This window comes from Vanacampus margaritifer, chromosome 5 (genome assembly GCF_051991255.1).
Source record: "Vanacampus margaritifer isolate UIUO_Vmar chromosome 5, RoL_Vmar_1.0, whole genome shotgun sequence".
In the NCBI taxonomy this organism is placed as follows: domain Eukaryota; kingdom Metazoa; phylum Chordata; class Actinopteri; order Syngnathiformes; family Syngnathidae; genus Vanacampus; species Vanacampus margaritifer.
Genome location: NC_135436.1, coordinates 29,422,251 through 29,441,214, shown reverse-complemented (window position 1 = coordinate 29,441,214; position 18,964 = coordinate 29,422,251). Strand labels below are relative to the sequence as shown.

The window sequence follows — 18,964 nt, the reverse complement described above, 5'->3', positions numbered from 1 at the left end:
CTAAAGCCAAACTGTGGCAGCGTTTTTACTTCCTGGACCTGATTTTTCCACCTCTGATGACAAACAAATGTTAGCGTCTGCTACTGCACTATGACTGTATCAGCTAGGGGGGAAAAAAAAAAATCACATTTGCGATGGTGCTCAATTCAATTGTTCCCTTCTTTTATGGGTTGTGTAAAGGACAACGGGTTTATTTGCTAAATTCCTGTCAATTTGAAACTCTTATTTTCTAACTTCCTCTTTGGACGGAAGTTTATTTTGAAGGAATGCAGAAAGGGAGAATGACGTAGGTCGGCAAATTGATTGAGAGAGCGAAACGAAGAAGTTAAAGAAGTTAAAAACAGTTTTGCGCATGACCAATCCAACATTTTAAGATTCTTAGCCCGGTTGAAAGTGACAACAATTTAAAGAATTAAACTTATCTTTGAATAGATTTATGTTTACTTTTTGAGTTGAATTAGCCTGACGTTATAGAGGAAATTTGAATATGTCTGATTGACGGCGTCATGTTTGTTTTATTTTCCATCTCTTACGGTGTAAGAGGTTTGTGTATGAGACAAAGAAAAGGAAAATGAAAAGGAAACTTCACACCACCAGTAAAGCTGATTTCAACCGACACTACAGGTTGATATAAGAATGCAGATTGTCCGAAAGCAGTGTTATACTAAAACTGCAATCTCGAGGCCGTCCTTGTTGTTCTCTTTGTCAGTTCAGAGGGTTAGCATAGTTATCAACATCGTCTCAATGAATGGCTTCTATTATTTGTCTTAATTTCACTTTCATCTGAAAAAAAAAAATGTTCGTCTACGAAATGATCAATGCTGCAAAGCCAAGACTAGCAAAAGACAGACTAAAAAGCGCCGCGATTACTACCCAACTAAACGATCGAGACGAGCGACCTGTGACTCCGGGAAAACTCTAAGACTTGCTACCGACGTTCAGTTTTTAATCATTCGGTGTAAGCCCAGCATTAGGTTAAAAAAAAAAACATAGGAAGGGAACTGTGAGGACCGTCCCGTAAACAGCCACTGGCCTCCAAAGGTGAACTAGAAATGAAGATCTTCGTACCTCCTTCCTGCCGCTTTCTGTCTCCGCTTCACAACCGCACGCGACGCATCCTGTGGGCCCGCTAACGTAGTAGCTCCGCCTCTTTCCGCTTTCCGTCCTGTGCCTTTGATTGGCCAGGATCTCGGTGCTCAGCGGAAGCTCCAGGAACACATCGTCATCGTCCGTCTGTCCGGCGTCGGCGTCCTCGTCCCCCGAGGACCCGCCATCTTGCGAGCTGCCGGCGCCATCGGCAGGATTTTCCGCGTAGTCCGAGAAAGCGATGGAACTCTGCTTGTGTTTGACAATGCGGGGCAGTTCGCGGGTTCCTCGGCAATTAGGTGTGGATGAGGCGCCGTTGTGATAATCCTCAGATGTTTGACGGACGAAGCTATTCGAGAGCTTCTTCAAGACTACGTCCTCACGCTCAGCTGTGTCAGCCGAGCAATTCCGAGGCGTCAACTCTCGATTTACGGCAGACGCTTGACCGTGATGCTCCTCAAAGTGACTGAGGCGGACACAGGCCGAAGTGTTCTTGAGTTTGTCGTGTCTTTGCTCCGACTGTGAGCAGCATTGAGGCTCAGGAAGAAGATCGTCCATTCTGTGGTCCTGGACAGGACATGGACTGGACTGATCCTGAGGTAAGCTCTGAAGCGCAAGAACTTTAGGCGCATGTCCAAGCATCACAGACATTTGTCCTTGCTCCACTCCAGCGTCTGTGGAAGTGTCCTTTAGTCCTTTAGGAACTGATTCCACCCATGAGCGGCACTGATCCTCAGGACCGACATCACCCCCTCCTGGACTACACTGCTCAGGAGGCGAGTCCAGAAAAGTGAGAGCTTGACATATATGTCCTCGTCCAGGCTCCCGTGAGCACAAAACCTCAATTGGTTCTGCATTTTTCAAATCAGTACAAACAGAAATGTCTTGGAGTCCTTTCGGAGACAATTCCAAGCAACGTGGACCCTCAGGAAAAAAATGATCTGCTCTGTGGTCCTGGACAGGACGTGAACCACATCGATCGTGGGGTAGGCTCGGATCTTCTCGTCCAGGCTCTTGAACGCACCAATCCTCAAACTCTGCTTTCTTAAGAGCATCACAAGCAAAAATGTCCTTGAGGACGTTGTGTCCTGCTTCAAACTGGTCGCAGAAGGACACCACAGGAAAGCCATCGTCCCCTTTCGGGTCCTTGACAGGACGTGGACCGCGGTAGTTCTTCATTGAGTTCAGCAAACTCCGGCCTTTTAGTACTTCTCCTTGTCCTTGTAAATCCTCTGCAAGTTGCTCATTACTAAGACCGACACAAACAGAAGTGACCTTTAGTCCTTTCAGAACGGGTTCCAATTGGGAGCAGCTTGGACCTCCACCAAGATCATCCCTGCAGTGATCCTGCATTGAGCTGAGTACATCTAAGTCCGGATCATGACCTCGGAGGACAAATCCCTCAGGAGTTTCCGTGTTATTAAAGCCAACATCAACAGAACTGTCCTGTAGTCCTTTAGGAACCGGTTCCAAATGGGGGCAGCATGGACCGTCAGCGAGAAGATCTTCTCCATTCGGGTCCCGGTTAGGACAATTCAGATCTTGATCACACCCCTGTGGGATAAATTCCACAACAGTTTCCGTAGGAAGGAAAAACCCAGCAGCTTTGTCCTTTTGTCCGTCGTGTCCTGGTTCCAACCGTGAGACGTGCGACTCCTCAGCACGCAGAGGGTCCCCGTTGAGGTCGCGTGAGCCGTCAACATCACGTTCTGCCGATGAACCCCGCCCTGAAAAGGCCAATCGGTTCGATTCCAAGAGTGTGGCTGGATGTCTCCCTAATCGCGCCATTGTTGTTAATGCCTGCAATTTGTCAGGATTTAAAATCCACGGGTGTGGCAGCTGCCGGCAAACGAGGCCACGTCATCCGAGATCCTCAGTGTGATTGACATCACCTGAAACAGAGATAAGCAGATACCAGAACGGGATGAGTTCCAGGCTCTAGTTGCGATTCCTGAGATCAGAGTAGCCTCGAATCCACCACAAATTGCGAGCGTCTTCTTTTGTCATCCCTGCAGTAGTTCGTCGTGTGCCGCCGATTTGAACATCTGGCATCGGGGGCGAGCCGTTCATGTCTGGATCCGTTTCACGCTTGACGGCGGTGACATCACTCTGCAGAGGAATCCGACGGCTCTTCTTGGCGGTGGCTGATTTGGGTTCCGCCCGCGACGCGCCATTCATCAGGGGGAGGGAGTCGCTTCACTGCGCTTGGCGACTGGCTGAGTTCCACCGCTTGCATCTGAAACTCGTAATTTCCTCGAGAGCCGGCGGAACTCCCGGCTGGTCAAGCCACACTAACGCGTCTCCACATTTATTTGCTTTTAGGAACTGAGCTGAGAACGCGACCTCGGGCACGAGGATAAAAGCCAAAAAGTCATTCCGGCCAATCTGATGCCGTTGTTTTACAAAGTGGAAAAGTTTTCAGTTGATGTTCAGAGATCAGACATCTCTTGGATTGGCATTTAACATCTTGGATATTTTGCAGGTCAAATCGATCAATTTAAGAGTTTTTTTTTTTTTTTAAAGGACTATATATGTGTAATCAACTACAAATATTGATTGTAATGGTGTTTTTTTTTTTTCCTGTACCTGACGTTTTTGAATAACGGGTCAAATTGACCCCAAATATAACTTTGTCGTTCTGAGAAACAAACGTAACAGGAGACAATAAATTGGAATGAAAAAGATGTCATCAGACAAAACCGAAAACGGATTTGAAGGCTGAGGGGCGGAAGGAATACCTAACAAGGGTTATATATAATCCACCTGTTACCTGATCTGGGTCAAATGTATCCATTTTTAAGTCAACAAAAAGTTGTAATGTACTATAAATAGTATTTGAAATAGAAATCGTGCTCTGCGTCAATTTCATTCGTCAGCAAGGGGCCAAGTGGTCGCCCCCTGAGATGCAGAAATTATTATCATATTTTTTGCAGTGCTGGGGGAAAAAGTTGACCAAGTCAGATAAGTTGACATGAAAAACAGGTTGACTAAAAAAGTCAGACTCCAAGTTCCGCCCCAACCATTTTCTTTCTTTCATCTTTCTTTGGCGGTGGCCAGGAAGTTATTGAGCTCATTGTAGCTAAAACAGGCACCTCCAGTTGTTTATTATTGTTGAAGCATCGTCTGTAATTGGCGGGGTTTCAAATGTTTATATTAAAGCTTTTTTTTTTTTAAACTCTAGTCGGGTTTCCATCCAACTGTTTCGAATTATTTAAGCGAATCGACTGAAAATGCGCAAAGCGGACATGTGGCTTATGCCCGTTTCTATCTGTTCTTCTTTTGCGAATATTGAGAGGGGACTCCGCCGCTGTAGGTGGCGCTATACACCATAGAGATGTGATCCTCCAGAGGAAGAAAAAGACCAGGAAGTGACGCCGTATGAGTTTGCTTTGTAATTCTTGATGAACTGTAGCGTTTCTTTGATGTTTTCCATCCAAAATAGCATTAATGTTCGTTTCGTTAATTAATTCCAAAAAGATTTCTGTTCCGTCGTCCCCTCAAACATACCTTACTTTATAAAATTTCCTTTTTTTCGATACGCTTCATAATCCACCCCCATTTAAGCGTAAAAACTTTTTAGCAAATTCTGGGCCCTTTTTTGAATTTCTAGCATTTCCATTCAGTTTATTTTCACATTTCTTGAAAATTTGAATAGAAATGGGGGGACGGAAACCCAACTTGTGACTCCGCCTTAAAGCTTCCCTTCAGTGTGGCGTGAGCATTTTATGGGGGGCGATTACTCAATGGCATAATCAATACAGGGATGTGATTTGACCAAAGTGAAATTATCTGAAAATTTAGCCGGGGGTCTGGGGGCCGCTGGCACCCAGCTAGGTCCAGGGCAGTGCCCTGGTGGGGGGACAAGGGGGGCCTGCCCCCCGGAGCTCATGGGTTTTCCGTGTTTTGAAGTACTTTCAATGCACTCACATGACAAAGAAATAGACAAAACAACAGCATAAATTTTCAATGTATATTGAACTATCCCATATAAAATGGCAGTTTTAGTCAACTCAAAATCAGTCACATTCAAAAACATTGGACTGCCTTTGCTTTTAAAAACTATCACTGAGAATATCATCATATCTAACTAATGTGATTACTAAGTTAACACATAAATAATGTTGAAGAGTTCAAATTTCATGAACAAATAATTGTATCATGACCAAATGAAAAGTAACTCATATTAGAGCATACCACAAATGTCTTTGTTATAGCAGAAGATGTTATCTGTCGGAGTCATGTGCATACACAATGAACTACTAAAAAAAAAAAAAAAATCGGAATTTTTTTTTTTTGGGGGGAGATAAAAAAAAAAAGCAGAATTCCGCGAATTAGCGGAAAAATCACATCCCTGTCAATAGGATAATCGATTTAAAAAAAGATTGGATAGTTTGACCGCTTTAGTTATATTCAATGGACGCGGTATTGATCAGGATGCTGTTTAGACTACTGGGACTGCATAGAACATATTACAGAATTGAAAAGCACATTTTTGGACTTGATGAAGTAGAAGAAGTAAGAATCAACAAACAGCAGCACGAGGACTCACCTGTTGAGGAGAAAAGAGACGCGTGTGCCAGACGGGCCCCGCGGGGCGTCCCCCGACCACCGCGCGTGTTACTCGAAGGCGGGCTCGTCACCGCCGCCGCCGCCGTCGCCATCCTCCTCCCGGTGCCGGTGTCTCGCCGAACACTCCAAAGCGTTCCGAATATGAGCGCGGAGGGAGGGGGGGGCGTCTATTTGTGAGGGAGACGGACGGGAAGGGGGAGGGAGAAAGGAAGCAACAAGGAAAGAGAGGGAGAGGGAGGAGAGATAGTTGGCGCTGAGTAGGGGACGAGGTGAAACGGGTTAGCGTGAGGCGGGCCCTCGCGGGGACAAGATGAACACTGACCCGCCAGCCCTCTCGGGAAAAACAGACGCTGCAGGAATGCTTTCAAGTAGAGAAAGAGAAAAGGCGCCAGTGATTTACTCACGCCATCGTGTTCACACTGAAGCACAACTGAAAGTAAAAGCACTAAATCAGTCCTTCTCAAAGGATTGTGGGGGGCTGTCGCCATTGATGGTTATTTGTTTTTCGAGACAGGATTATTTATTTATTTATTTATTTTTAAATTAGGATTGAACAAAACCTCAGGAAAAAACTGGGTTTCAACTCAAGCAACATTTGGTTTAAAGCCAACACTGTAATTTTAAATTAGGTTTAAAAGTCTTTTTCTTTTTCAAATTTGTGTTTCAAAGTAGGGATGTAACGATAGCGGCGATATCGCGATATCACGATATTAAAACGGCCACAATTTCGCTGGATTCACAATGATGATCAAAATGTCAAGTTGATTTCCATTCGTGTGGTTCTAGCACCCTCTGGTGGCCAAGTTTGTTTAGTGCAGTTTAATTTTCATGTGGCATGTTTGGGCCCTTCTAAGTTTAAAACCCACGCTAAAAAAAACTAAAACAAGTCAATATGTGGAGGAACTCAATGCATTAGCATTAGCAAGTGCCTCAATATTAAGTTTTATTAGAGATTGTGTGTTGTTTATGTGCATTGCTGTTATGTACAAAAGCACAATATTGTGCTTTTTTTTTTCATATGAGCTAAAAAAATTAATAAACTTTTTTGATATCGCCATGCTGCCCACAACTTTGTGCCAATTATCGTATCGCGAGGTTCATATCGTGACATCGCATCGCGACGTTTGGATATCGTTACGTCCCTATTTCAAAGTGTGTTGTTTGAGCAAATTTGGGGATTTCTAAAGAGGATTCCGTTCCAAATTAGGATTCTGTTTGATTCCTTGCATCCTGTAGTGGTGGCAGGATCGTCGCGAATCAAACACTGGCATTTTCTTTCATTTAGTCTTTTTCACCTCATTCCTCATTCACAGAATTCTCCAAAAAGGCCGGTAAAATGAGGGTGACCTTTGACCCAGGCTACCTGGAGCACATGGGCCAGTCGAGCATTCAGCATCAACACAGTCGATGAGATTTGACGAGGTGGGGGCTTTTCTGTGTGTGGCAGTTTCCAAATATTGATCCCATGAGATCGTATCCATTCCATTTGCGTGCAGCACAACAGCAAAATGCTACTTCGCCGTGTTTGCTTTGCACTCCGGCATAATGGTACTATGTGGACGAGGCGGCCCAGGTGCAAAATGATCGCCGTCCTATCCCCCATCTGATTACTGAGACGCGTGGCGGCGCGCGCGTCGCGGCCTTTCATCTTCGCCCTCCGGCGTCGTTGCAGCTGCAGCGAGGCGGCAAAAGCGTACGCGCGAGGAGCCGTTATGTAACACGAACCGGCGAGGGCGCACGACACCACATTCCGACAATACCGCAGGCTGACTTCTCATCTCAGCTGTCGCACACACAAACACACACGCACGCGTGCACAAACACACTCCTAAACCACTCTCACGCAAACTACTATAACATTCTCATACACATTTCTAAAACACACACTACTGATTTTTTTTTTCTGGCTCATGTGCACTACTAAAGTTCTCTCATATACACTACTGAAAACACCTGGCACACTACAATGAAGTCCTCTCACACATAACTGAAACAAGCTGAATTGTCCAATTAGACTCTCATACTCACTACACAAATGCTCTCATATATACTACTGAAATTATGTTTAAACATGCAAACTCCTGACATGCTCTCAGACATATTTCCGTAAATTTGTGTGTTTCAGTATAATGTGCACAAGGACTTCAGTAGTGTGAAAGAGAGTATATTAGTACACATGCATACAGACAAAACAAATGTGAGAGAAATCTATAGTGTCTGTTTTCTTATAGCATTCAAGAGTGTTTCATGAGTGTGTGAGTGAAAAGTCGGTATTGTGTGTGAGAGTGTGTTTCAGTAGTGTGTATGAGAGGATTTTAGTTGTGTAGGTGAGCCAAGAATGTTTCAGTAGTGTGTTCAGTAGTTGCATTGTGTGTGACAGGAAAATGTTTCAGTATTGTGTGAATCAGTATTACATGAGTGTTTCAGTAATGTGTGAGAGTATTTTGTTTGCATTTAAGCAAAAAAATTGCATGAAGTCTTTAATGTAGTGCATATTTAATTTCAGTAGTGTTTATAAGAGTGTTTCAGTAGTGTTTGTGTGTGCGTGTGAGATCATTTCAGTAGTGTGTGAGTGTTTCAGCTTTGTGACTGAGAGCATTTTAGTTGCCTAAGTGAGCAAAAAAAAATCAGTAGGGTGTTGCTGTGGTGCGTGAATGAAGAATGTTTGTTGAGGGTGTTTCAGTAGTGTGAGTATTTTTGGTCGAGTGTGAACAAAAAAGTTCAGGGGTGTGAGAGAGCTACATCGAAGTGTAAGATCATTTGCGTAGCATTTGAGAGTGTTGTGTGCAAGTGTTTCCGTAGAGTGTGAGTCAAAAAGAATGAAATTATTTCAGTGTTGTGCATGAGTGCGAATCAGAGAATGTTTCATAATATGTGTGAGAGCATTCCAGTTGCGTGTGCGAGGTACGACTGCATTGTGCACACATACAACAAGAATGCGGCACACAAACACAAAGTAACACACTCGCACGCACCAAACGAATCGAGCACAATCACAACAAGAAGCCGGCGTGCGGCAACTCGCCACCGAGACGCAAATTCCTTCCGGGGGGGCGGGGGGGGGGGCGTGCGCACGTTTGCTTTGCCGGCATCTGACTGACGAATTATAGACATCTGTTGCTCATAAGCGCCCGTCTTGGAACGTCGTGTGACGCGGCAGCAGATCGTGAGATGAGTGGCAGTCTGGGTTTGTTTGGGTCAAAGGTCAAGCAATGTGTTAAGTTATTCGAAACGAGTTCTGAAGAATAACCACCGGCAACTTTAAATTGGAGTCTTGCTGACAGTCTGGAGTCTAGTGACGTGGGGGGTGTCAAGACCTGATTTGGGTTCGAAAGGAGGAAATAGTCAGGAAATCACAGTTAGGGTTTCAAAAGTAGGGTTTGACCCAGTTGGGGTATCAAATTATGGTTAGGGTTTCAAAGTATGTTTTTTTTTTTTTTTTTTAAACTAGGGTAAGGGTTTCAAATCTAGCATTGGGCTTCAAAGTAGGGTTTTAAACTAGAATCGGGGTTTCAAATCAGGCTTTAAGAATTAGGGCTTTAAACTAGGGTTAGGGTTTCAAAGTAGGGTTTTTAAAATAGCATGTGTGTTCAAAACAGGGTTTTAAACTAGGGTTGTGGTTTCAAATGAGTTTTATGTCCGAGTTGGAGTTTCAAAGTGAGTTTTAATCTAGTTAGGATTGCAAGTTAGGGTTATTAAACTTGAGTTTGGCTTTAACAATTAGGGTTTTAAACTAGAGTTAGTCAAAGTAGGCTTTTAACCAATGTTAGGGTTTCAAATGATGCCTTTAACTAGAGTTTAGGTTTAAAATGTGAACTTTGGACTCAAAGTAAGGTTTTAGTACTTTCAACTTGCATACTTGGTGGCGAGAATCCCTGCGTCAAAATTTTGCAACCGCAATTTCCACATTTCCATCAAAACGAACGACAACACGCGATGATGAAATGTTCGTCAAAAACTACTCGGAGACTTCACTACGATCAACACGAAACTTTTTAATCGGGAAAAAAACAAAAAAACACGACAACCGTATTGACACAAACACGAAACACCTCCTTGGCACAAGGTTTCAAGTTTCCATGTAAATCACAATGGGCGTACAGTGCAACATTAATTCACAGTATGAGGCGGCCAATTTTCGTTTTTCCGCTCGTAGGACGCATGCGACACATTTTTGACTTGAGCTGCTCGCACATGCGACGACTGGCGAAAGCACACCGAAAAAACGCGAGATGTCACGAAAAGAAAAGCCTCAAAAACAGGAGGAAATAAAAAAAATAAATAACGTTTACTGTGTGGACTATTAACACGTCTGGAACGAACACGTGCATCATTTCCTACACGACCATATGAAGATATTCATTTTTTTTAATGATTAATAAAAAGGAACAGTCGTGCATGGCAGCCACGGAGGAACTTCAGCCTTTAAGACTGGAAACAGCCACACAAAGCTGAGCTGTTAAAAGTTATACGCAGACAACAACAACAAAAAATGGTTTTGAAAATTTCTCAAATTTGTGCATTTTTATATTTTCCCAGATTGTGGGTTTATTCAGTCTAAAAACTTTTTCAATATTTTTTCTGATCAATTGAGCATTATTGCGTACTCTCCCAGTGTGCCTAATATTTTGACTTGTGCAACTGCAATTAATAAATCCCTGATAAAAAAATGTTTTTCTTGTACCCATACAATTATAAAAAAAAATTATTAAAAAAAGAACTACTGAATTTCACATTTTCAATATGTCCACCAGGTGGCACTACTTTTTCCCCATTCAAAGCAAGCCCAATTTGAGTTTGTTTTTTTTTTTGGGGGGGGGGGGGGCAATGGTGCATATCGGTATGTAAAAAGTAAAGTGAATCCATCTGGAAAAACACTGAAAGAAGACTTTTAAAAATAATAATAATAATGATGATAAAATCAAGTGTTGCAGGCACAGAGTAACTTTTTGTTTTTAAGGCAGGAGATTTCTGGAATCATTCAAAATTGAGAATCAGTGATGAAACTCTTAATTCTGTTAAATATTTTTCCAATATATATATTATTATATATATTATATATATTAATATATATATATTAATATATATATATATATAATATTTTTTTTCCCATGGGACTTTTATTTATTCCATACATACTTTTATTTATTTTTTTAGACTATTTTTAGCATCACAAAAGTTGCCTTGCTAATGAAATAAGTTTGCCGCTATTTTTGTTTGATTTTATACTGCATTTAAAAACAAAGTTGGTTCAATCTGTCAAATTAAAAATAAAGTCAATCCAAAACAGTCATGCGTTGCAGCCGTGGAGTAACATTTGTTTATAAAGACTTCAAACATACTGGAATCATCAATTAAAAAAAATAATAATAAAAAAAAATAATAAAAAGATTCAGTGCTACAATGTAAACCCCCACAAAAAAAAAAATCTATTTCTTTCCTCCATATTTGTGCGCTTTGTCAAATATCGCAAAGGTTTTCCTAATCTTTTGGTCTTGATGTGCATTATTGCTTTAGCTGTTTACGTGTGCCTAATGTTTGGACTTGTGCCACTCCTATTTAGCTTAAGATTTTAGATCTACTACTACAATTTTTAAATTTCAATTATGACAGATTTTTCTTAAAACTTGTCCATTTTATACAAGAGTACTGTGTGTGTGTTGCTTTCTTTGCAGAGGTGGCAAATCCATGTCCAGAAAGTAAAAACCCTGCCACAGTTTGGCTTTAGCCCCTGATACTAGCTAGCTAGCTCCCTAAAAGCTAAACAAGCACAATGGGAGCTAGCTAGCTAGCTAGCTAGCTCCCTAAAAGCTAAACAAGCACAATGGGAGCTAGCTAGCTAGCTAGCTAGCTCCCTAAAAGCTAAACAAGCACAATGGGAGCTAGCTAGCTAGCTAGCTAGCTCCCTAAAAGCTAAACAAGCACAATGGGAGCTAGCTAGCTAGCTAGCTAGCTAGAAGCTGGGGCTAAAGCCAAAGTGTCAGGGTTTTTACTTTCTGGACCTGGATTTGCCACATGTTTCTTTGTTGAATAAAGTAAAAAGTGCAAAAAACAAACAAAACTAAGAACAGTTGTGCATTGTAGCCACGGAACGGCTTTTGTGTTGTAAGACTGTAAACTGCTAAAAACATCAAGTAAAAACCGAGATTGCTCGGAATCATCAAGTGAAAGTAAAAACTGAGATTCGGTGCTAAAACTCAAAGGCAGACGATAAAAACGGTGAAATAAATTAGAAGAGGAAGTAAAAATAAGAATACAATAAAAAAGCCGGTCAGATGATCCCGGGTCCGGGCTCTACCTTCTCGGCCACCACGCACCAGTTGGCGTGGTCGAAGTAGGTGTGGCGGACGCGGAGTTGGGTCACGTGATTGGCGATGAGCTCGGCCAGCTCGCCCTCCCTGAACACGTGGTAGTACCTCAGGCAGGAACCGTCGGCCGCCGCGCTCTCCCGGCCCGGGTGCTCCCCCTGGAAGGGGACCAGGTCGGGCAGAGCCAGGGCGCCGCACTCGGGTGCCAGGGCCGCGCCGGCGCCGCGCTCCTCTTCGGGCTCCTGGTGCAGATCGGCGCCGGAGCCGAAGACGTCCTCCTCGGACCCCACCGTGGGCGGCGTGGAGAAGAAGCTGGAAAAGTGCTGGATGAAAGCCCGCCCTCGACCCCGCGGCCCCGAGGCTCCGCCCTGGCCGGCGGCGGGTGATAAAGTGTCGAGCTCCCGGGACGACGAGCGGGAGACGGACAAGCTCCCGAAGTCGAAGACCGAGTCCAGGGAGCGCGAGAAGAACCAGAGTCTGTGAGCGCCGGGCGCCGCCGCGTCGGCCACCGACGATGTGCTTCGGACCTTCCTGTGCTTGTCACCTTGGTCGACGACGTCGCCGGCGCTCTGGGTCGCCGGCCGGCGCGGCGGCGTCGTCGTCTCGGCGTCGGGCGAGCGCAGGTTGGGGTTCCACGGGACGAAGATGTCCTGCTTGTCGAACTTGCGGCGCTTCTGCTCCATGGCCCACACGCAGATCATGACGCGGCCGCCCGCGCGCAGCGTGCGCGCCATCTCCCGTATTGCTCGGATACGACGTTCTTTGGTGGACAAATGATGGATGACTGCAACGCAAACATCACACGCAAACGTTACTTCAGCAAATTCGCCATCGATTTTTCTCGAGTTTTTCCCTTTCATTTTTTGGGGGGGAACAACATTCGGATTTGCATCTAATTTCTTTCCTAATCGATTTTCTTATATTTTTCAAAATTTTTGCATTTTTGTCGAATATTCTTTTTGGTCTATTATTTATTATTGACTTTTTTCAGGCCGACAAGTACTCACTTTTTAAGTACTCGTCAATACCGAGCACCTTTTGTACTTGTACCAATATATGAGATTTAATTTAACGCAATGACAAAAAATATATTTTGGCCAAGCTTTGTGAACAGTATTTGTCTTCTTTTTTTTTCTAATTGTATGATAATGGTTTGTCCATTTTTCTATTGTTTGAAATGTTGTTATTAGATTACTGTATACCATTTCTTAAACTAATATTTGTGTATTCTTATCCAATGTTTTGGTATTAAATATCTTTAGCTAGGATTTGTGTATTTTTATGTCATATTGTATTTTTTTCTTTTTGTTGTCTAATATTTTTTCTATTACTAATACTGTATTCAACTTTTCTTTTTGATCATATTTGTGTATTATCTAATTTGCTATGCTTGTAATATCCTTTGGCCAATATCTGATTACTGTACAGGATTTTTTTGTCTAAGTTTTGTATTGTAATTCTGCAATATATTTTGCTTTTTATTATTTTTTTTTTTTTGGGTGGTCAAATTTCAATATATTATGATGTATTTTTCTCCCCATTTTTTTGCAAAATTTTAAGTGTGCCTAAAGGTTCGACTTTCCACTGCAGCATTTTTTTTAAAAACATTTCATCATATTCGTGTGCTTTTGTCTAGTTATAATTCTATATATTTTTTAATATTAAATATACATATATAAAATATATATTCTATATATTTAGGTGGTATTTTGAGTCAGCAGACCAGACAAAATTGGAAGTACAGAGGACAAAGCGGAGGCTGAGAGGGGATCGAGCCTCCCTTTTGGAACGACCTTCAACCTCCATATGAGGCAATCTCTCTCTCGAGCTACTTTTAAAACCCGTCTTAAAACCGGTAAAATCGCTATTGTTCGGCTTTTGGCTCACTTGTGCTGTATTCTGTGTTACGAAATTGATGCTTATTTTATTCCTGTATTTATTTACTTATTCACTCCCTCATTTACCTTCAACTTGTTATTATATATTATAATTTTTTTCTTGTTTAACTTCTCGTTACCGCACGACCGATTTCTTTTCCATGTACAGCACTTTGTATACAGCAAAGCTTGTTTTCAAGTGCTTTATAAATAAAGTTGAGTTGAAAGCAGAACGCAGGCATTTGTCGCGGTCACCTGCGACGGAGAGCACGGCATCGAAGCAGCCGTCGCGGTAAGGCAGGTGGAGGCCGTCGCACATCTGCACCTCGTGACCTCGGCTGCCGGCAAAGTCCACCAGGGGGCGACAGACGTCGCAGCCCAGCTTGAACGCTCCCTCGTTAATGTCGAGGTATTTGCCGTTGCCGCAGCCTGCGCGGGGTCACAAGAAGGCCATTTCACAACAAAGTACTTGTCAAAATGGATGTTGAACTCATTCACTCGCAGCCATTTTCACAGAAGCAATTCCCTTCGCTCCCGGCTGGTTTACTGGATTTGGACCGATTTTGCAAGGCCCACAGAATATTCTGTTCTATTGCTATAAAAACATGGAACCTACCAAAAGATTAAAGTCTCTTCTTTCATCAAAAAAAAAGTATATTTCTATTTTTTTTTTGTCATTTAGAATACAGCTAAATTTCATCATTATTCACAAATCTATTTAGAATTGTGAGTAATTGAGTTTTTTTTCAACATGGTCCTGGTTCATTTCCTTTGCTCTGCTGCCACCTGTTGGCCGTTTGTGTAATAACTACCATTTTTTTCAACCGTACTTCTTTCGTGTGCTCTAGCATAAAAAAAAAAAACCATACAAACATATACATACGTCTTTGGGACACGCAAAACATTAAAAACCATATTCATACGTTTTTAGGAGTAAATGAGTACAAAAAATGAAGGTGATTTTTTTTAATGCTTAAAGAGTAATTAACTCATTCACTGCCATTGACGGCTATAGAAGTCAGCAAGAGTATGAAAACCTAGAAGAAGAAAAAAAATTCTTGTACATTTAGAACAGAAAACTTGTGATTAATCGTGAGTTAACTAGTGAAATCATGGGTTTAATTATGAAAAATTCCTAATTTCTAATAATCTTTTCTTTAAAAAAAAAAAACGAATTTATTTTTATCAAATCAGGCAATTAATTTTTGTAATCATAATTAATAGCATGACTCTACTAGTTAACTCACGATTAATCACAAATTTTATATTTGTTCTAAATGTACAATAATAAAAAAAATTCTAGGTTTTCATACACTTGTTAATAAAAGTGGGGAAAATGTTAAACTAATAGAAATGGTTCAAATGCCCACAAGTCGTGCAAAAAGCCGGCGGCACCCACCGACGTCGACGACGATGCTGCCGGGCGGCTGGTCCAGCAGGAACTGCCGCACCTTGGGCCAGGCCTTGTAGCGGCTGTCGTTGAAGTAGGGCGCGATCTTGTCGTAGACGCCGTGCACGTGCTCTCGCTCCAGCTGGCTGGCCGCCTCGTCCATCATCGACGACCGCCTGGCGCCGCCGCGTCTACGGAACAAGCCGGGGTTAAGTCGTCAACCGCCATTCCGTGTGTTACGCCGATTAGCAGCGCTACGCAGGAATCGGCGGCGATTTGAACTGACATGCGTTAAAATTGCATTTCCAACTTGAGTTCTCGCATCGCATGTACAACAAGAACGATTGCGATGCAACATATGCGACATCCTGTATGTCGTCCATCTGTTTGCATGTCTTTGGTCATGTTTAGCCGGCTAATGAGCGTTAATTCAACTGCTAAGCAATCGGTCAACAAAGCCCAACTCCACCTTTGGCCTCTGATGCCGTCCTAGCTTGAAAGTTGTTTGCAAAATGGCTCCTGCCATCTGGTGACATTTTGGAGTCAAGGAATTATGCCTTAAGTGAGTTCTTACTGTATATGCAATGACAAACCCTTTTGGGGGCGTCGATTACTGGCATATTTTTTGCTATTTGGGGCTCAGTCCAGAAGCCGGCAGAAAGCAGGGCTTCTCCTTTCCCGTGCCGTTTCATTTCTAATCTCACCTCGCTGCCTTTGTGGCGTGCACGTCATGTTTCACATTTACAATCAAGCCACGTTTCATGTCAGCCTGGTAAAGTGCGTGTTCGCCGCATTACGTCGAGGTAGCGCCGCTGCAGCGGAGAAGCTGCTGTAGGGAAAAGGGGGGGGGGGGGGAAAGGTCACAACATAAAATCCGGCGAGTGTTACGACGCCGCCGCCACCTTGTTGGGGGGTTTGCCGCTATTCGGTGACACGTTGGCGTCAGCTCACATTTCGGCCGGCGCGTTCGCCTCGCGCGACCTTCCGTGGAGGATACGAACACGTGCAGATGGAATTGCAGGTTTATTACGTTAATCCCTGAACGACTCATCCCGAAACGCTGCAGGAGACGGACGGGCGTCACGTTTTTTTGCCGATACGTTTTGGTGAATACAAATGCCGTTCGGGAGTGAAGCTGAAGCAGCACAATTAACAGGCACGCAGGTGCTTTGAGGAGTAAATAAAAAATAAAAACAAAAAACAAACATGTGCTTGACTTTGTTGCAGCTTGAGATGGGCTGTGCAATTTATAGAAATTCAATTACAATTTCAATTATTACACTCCACAATTACAAAATCAGGTTTGAATGTATACATTTGCACCTATTTAAAAATTGAAAACAACTATTTTAATAATTTTGTTTCATCCAAAAGAAACTTGCATAATTATAGTGTTTCAAAGAATTTGTTTTAAATTAATATTTTTTACGTTCAATAATTTTCTTGTTTTGTAGCAAAAAATAAAGGATGCACACGCTGCACTCCAAGTTTTTGCCAACATAAATAAATAAATATACTGTATTATTATTATTATTATTATTATTATAATAAATACATATTATTACAAATTCAGTTTGGTCCTAAAGGACCTTACATAATTATAGTGTTTCTATTTTTTTGAATTGGTCTTCATATTTTTAAATGTTTAAACAATTTCTTGTTGTGTACCCCCAAAAAATTACCGTTTGAATAATCGTGATTTCAATTATTACCAAAATAATCGTGATTATTAATTTTTTCCATAATCGAGCAGCCCTAGCTTGACATCATCACACACCTGGTGCAGTCATCTAACAACAGGAAAAAAATCGAATGGATTAGTGAGGCAAAAAACTCTGTCTTTTATTTATTTTTTAAACAAAGCTTTCTGGAGCTTCGTTCAATCCTAAACATTGTCGTGCAATTCACGACTTCTCTTTATCTGCTCTGAGCTCGTTAATAAAACGTCAGATCTTTAACATGATCATTGAGGGTCTGGCTCAGACATTTTCATTATTTCCAGTTCACTTCCGCCACCTTTTGTTTACAAACATAATGAACTCGTCTATTGATAGCTTCTTGGCATCTCTGTGCACGAAAAGCAATTGTCGACAAACAAAAGCGCTCCAGCTGTGATTTCTTGCCAGGGTTCGGCTGGCCGAGGTCACGGGAGGCAAGACCGACGAGTGCTGGGCCCTCCACAACATTGAACACTCGAACCGCCGTGCAAACACACGCCTGATGGCTGATGGACACCTTAAAAGCCTCCAAAGGGGCCCATTTGCAAATCTGCTCGCATCATCCCACCCAAATGGAAGGAAAACATGGCTTATTATGTAACACTGTCCTCCGTCGGCGTCTCCCCCGCCCCTCCCCTCCCGCCTCACCAAAGTCAGGTACTCATTATGCAATCAGCAAGAGGGAGAAAGCCTCAGACTGAAAATGTCAATGCGGGATAGCATCCCAGCTATGTAGCGGGGCACTGTGGAGTGGAGCGGAACCTAACCTTGGAGCAGCCAGAGGTCATTCAAGACCATGAATGATGGTGATGATGATGATGATGATGATGATGATGATGGAGCAGAGAAGCGACCTGGGCTGCAGTCGAGGTTGCCAGGACATCCCTCCAACCGCAGACAAACAGGTTTACCCGTCAAATTGAAGCCTGCAGCCATGACTCCGCTTGACTGTTTAACCCGAGGAGCCTCTCAAGTCACTCTACCACATTTTCGCCAACTTGTGTCATATTAATTAACACCTCTTTAAAAAAAAACAAAAAAAAAAAAACGGCTAAGTTTGAATTGGAATGAAATCACGTCATTTAATCACCACGCTGCACCGGCCAGCGGCTCACGGTTCGTTTGGAGATTGACGAAAATGCCTCACCATGCATGAATGCGTCGAGAGGCGTCCGTCTCCCTACAAGTGAACTTGCAGCTTTCTCCTCGCTAATTGGCACCCGGCGGCCACGCACCTGCTGCTGTGCCTACGGCGGCCACATTTCTTTTTTTTTTTTTATCATTTAAACGCGTGCGTACTTGAATCCACGTTACGTTACCTGACGTCACGTCACCACACGCGTGGAGAAACGAGTCGCCGTCGTGCGTGACTGCCGTGCTTGAGCGGCCGCCGTCAACGAGCCGCCGAACGGCTGGGGAGCCATCGGCGGCGACGTCTCTCGTTGACGCGGCCAACACCTGTCAAGGCCACCGTTGGAAGACGAAAAGCAACTTCCGGGTAGGCTGAGACAATAAAGTAAAACAGGGACGACTCTCCCGCCGTAGTCAACTCCTACCGCAAGTTAAAGTTACTTTGACGTTTGTGGTGGAGGTGGGATCGACCCTCCCATCGCCGAATTAGCTCCCTGCGTACATTTTAACATTATTTTAGAAATTAGGCTCAAGATTTATTTTGTTATTGGTCAATCCATCTCTTGCTCACCTTCAGTTGTTGTAAATGCTTATTTTCTTTCTATAGAGTTTTTTATTTGTACTTTAAGAAGTGACAGTGCGGTATACAAAAATACATTTCTAACAAAATCGCAAATTGTTCCAACAATCCTAAACCGACGCTTTTATTTTGAAAGGCCCATGTTAGTGTTGTTGATTCTTACAACGAAAACTTTACTGGGCTTCGTTGAGCGCTCTTTCGTGCGAAACAAAAAAAAAACAAAAACACGCGATGCGGTGGCAAAGCTCGCGTGTGATTGGCTGTCCGTATCACGTGACTACTACACTATTAAACGATGGAGCTGC

The 18,964-nt window shown here is 43.0% G+C and overlaps 2 protein-coding genes across 4 annotated transcripts in view; both read right to left on the bottom strand.

Moving 5' to 3' along the window:
* Positions 1 to 5,797, bottom strand: part of stard13b (StAR related lipid transfer domain containing 13b) — a 68,128-nt gene extending 62,331 nt beyond the window's left edge. The window contains exons 1-2 of one of the 2 annotated variants that reach the window (XM_077565624.1): positions 5,636 to 5,797; positions 1,069 to 2,978 (exon numbers count right to left, since the gene is read on the bottom strand). In XM_077565624.1, the coding sequence (XP_077421750.1) occupies positions 1,069 to 2,874 (1,806 nt within the window). In that variant the 5' untranslated portion in view covers positions 2,875 to 2,978; positions 5,636 to 5,797. The remainder of the gene's footprint in view (positions 1 to 1,068; positions 2,979 to 5,635) is intronic. The other variant, XM_077565629.1, reaches the window with a different exon arrangement.
* A 5,824-nt stretch (positions 5,798 to 11,621) lies between these two features.
* On the bottom strand, positions 11,622 to 18,436 carry trmt9b (tRNA methyltransferase 9B). 2 transcript variants are annotated; one of them, XM_077565236.1, is made up of 4 exons: positions 18,268 to 18,436; positions 15,240 to 15,421; positions 14,096 to 14,269; positions 11,622 to 12,747 (listed from the first exon to the last, which is right to left on the bottom strand). In XM_077565236.1, the coding sequence occupies exons 2-4, from the start codon at positions 15,394 to 15,396 to the stop codon at positions 11,927 to 11,929; spliced, it is 1,152 nt and encodes a 383-aa protein (XP_077421362.1). In that variant the 5' UTR covers positions 15,397 to 15,421; positions 18,268 to 18,436; the 3' UTR covers positions 11,622 to 11,926. The 2 variants fall into 2 exon arrangements, with proteins under 2 accessions (XP_077421362.1, XP_077421363.1); XM_077565237.1 differs by lacking the exon at positions 18,268 to 18,436 and adding an exon at positions 18,096 to 18,227.
* Between the last annotated feature and the right edge of the window lie 528 nt (positions 18,437 to 18,964).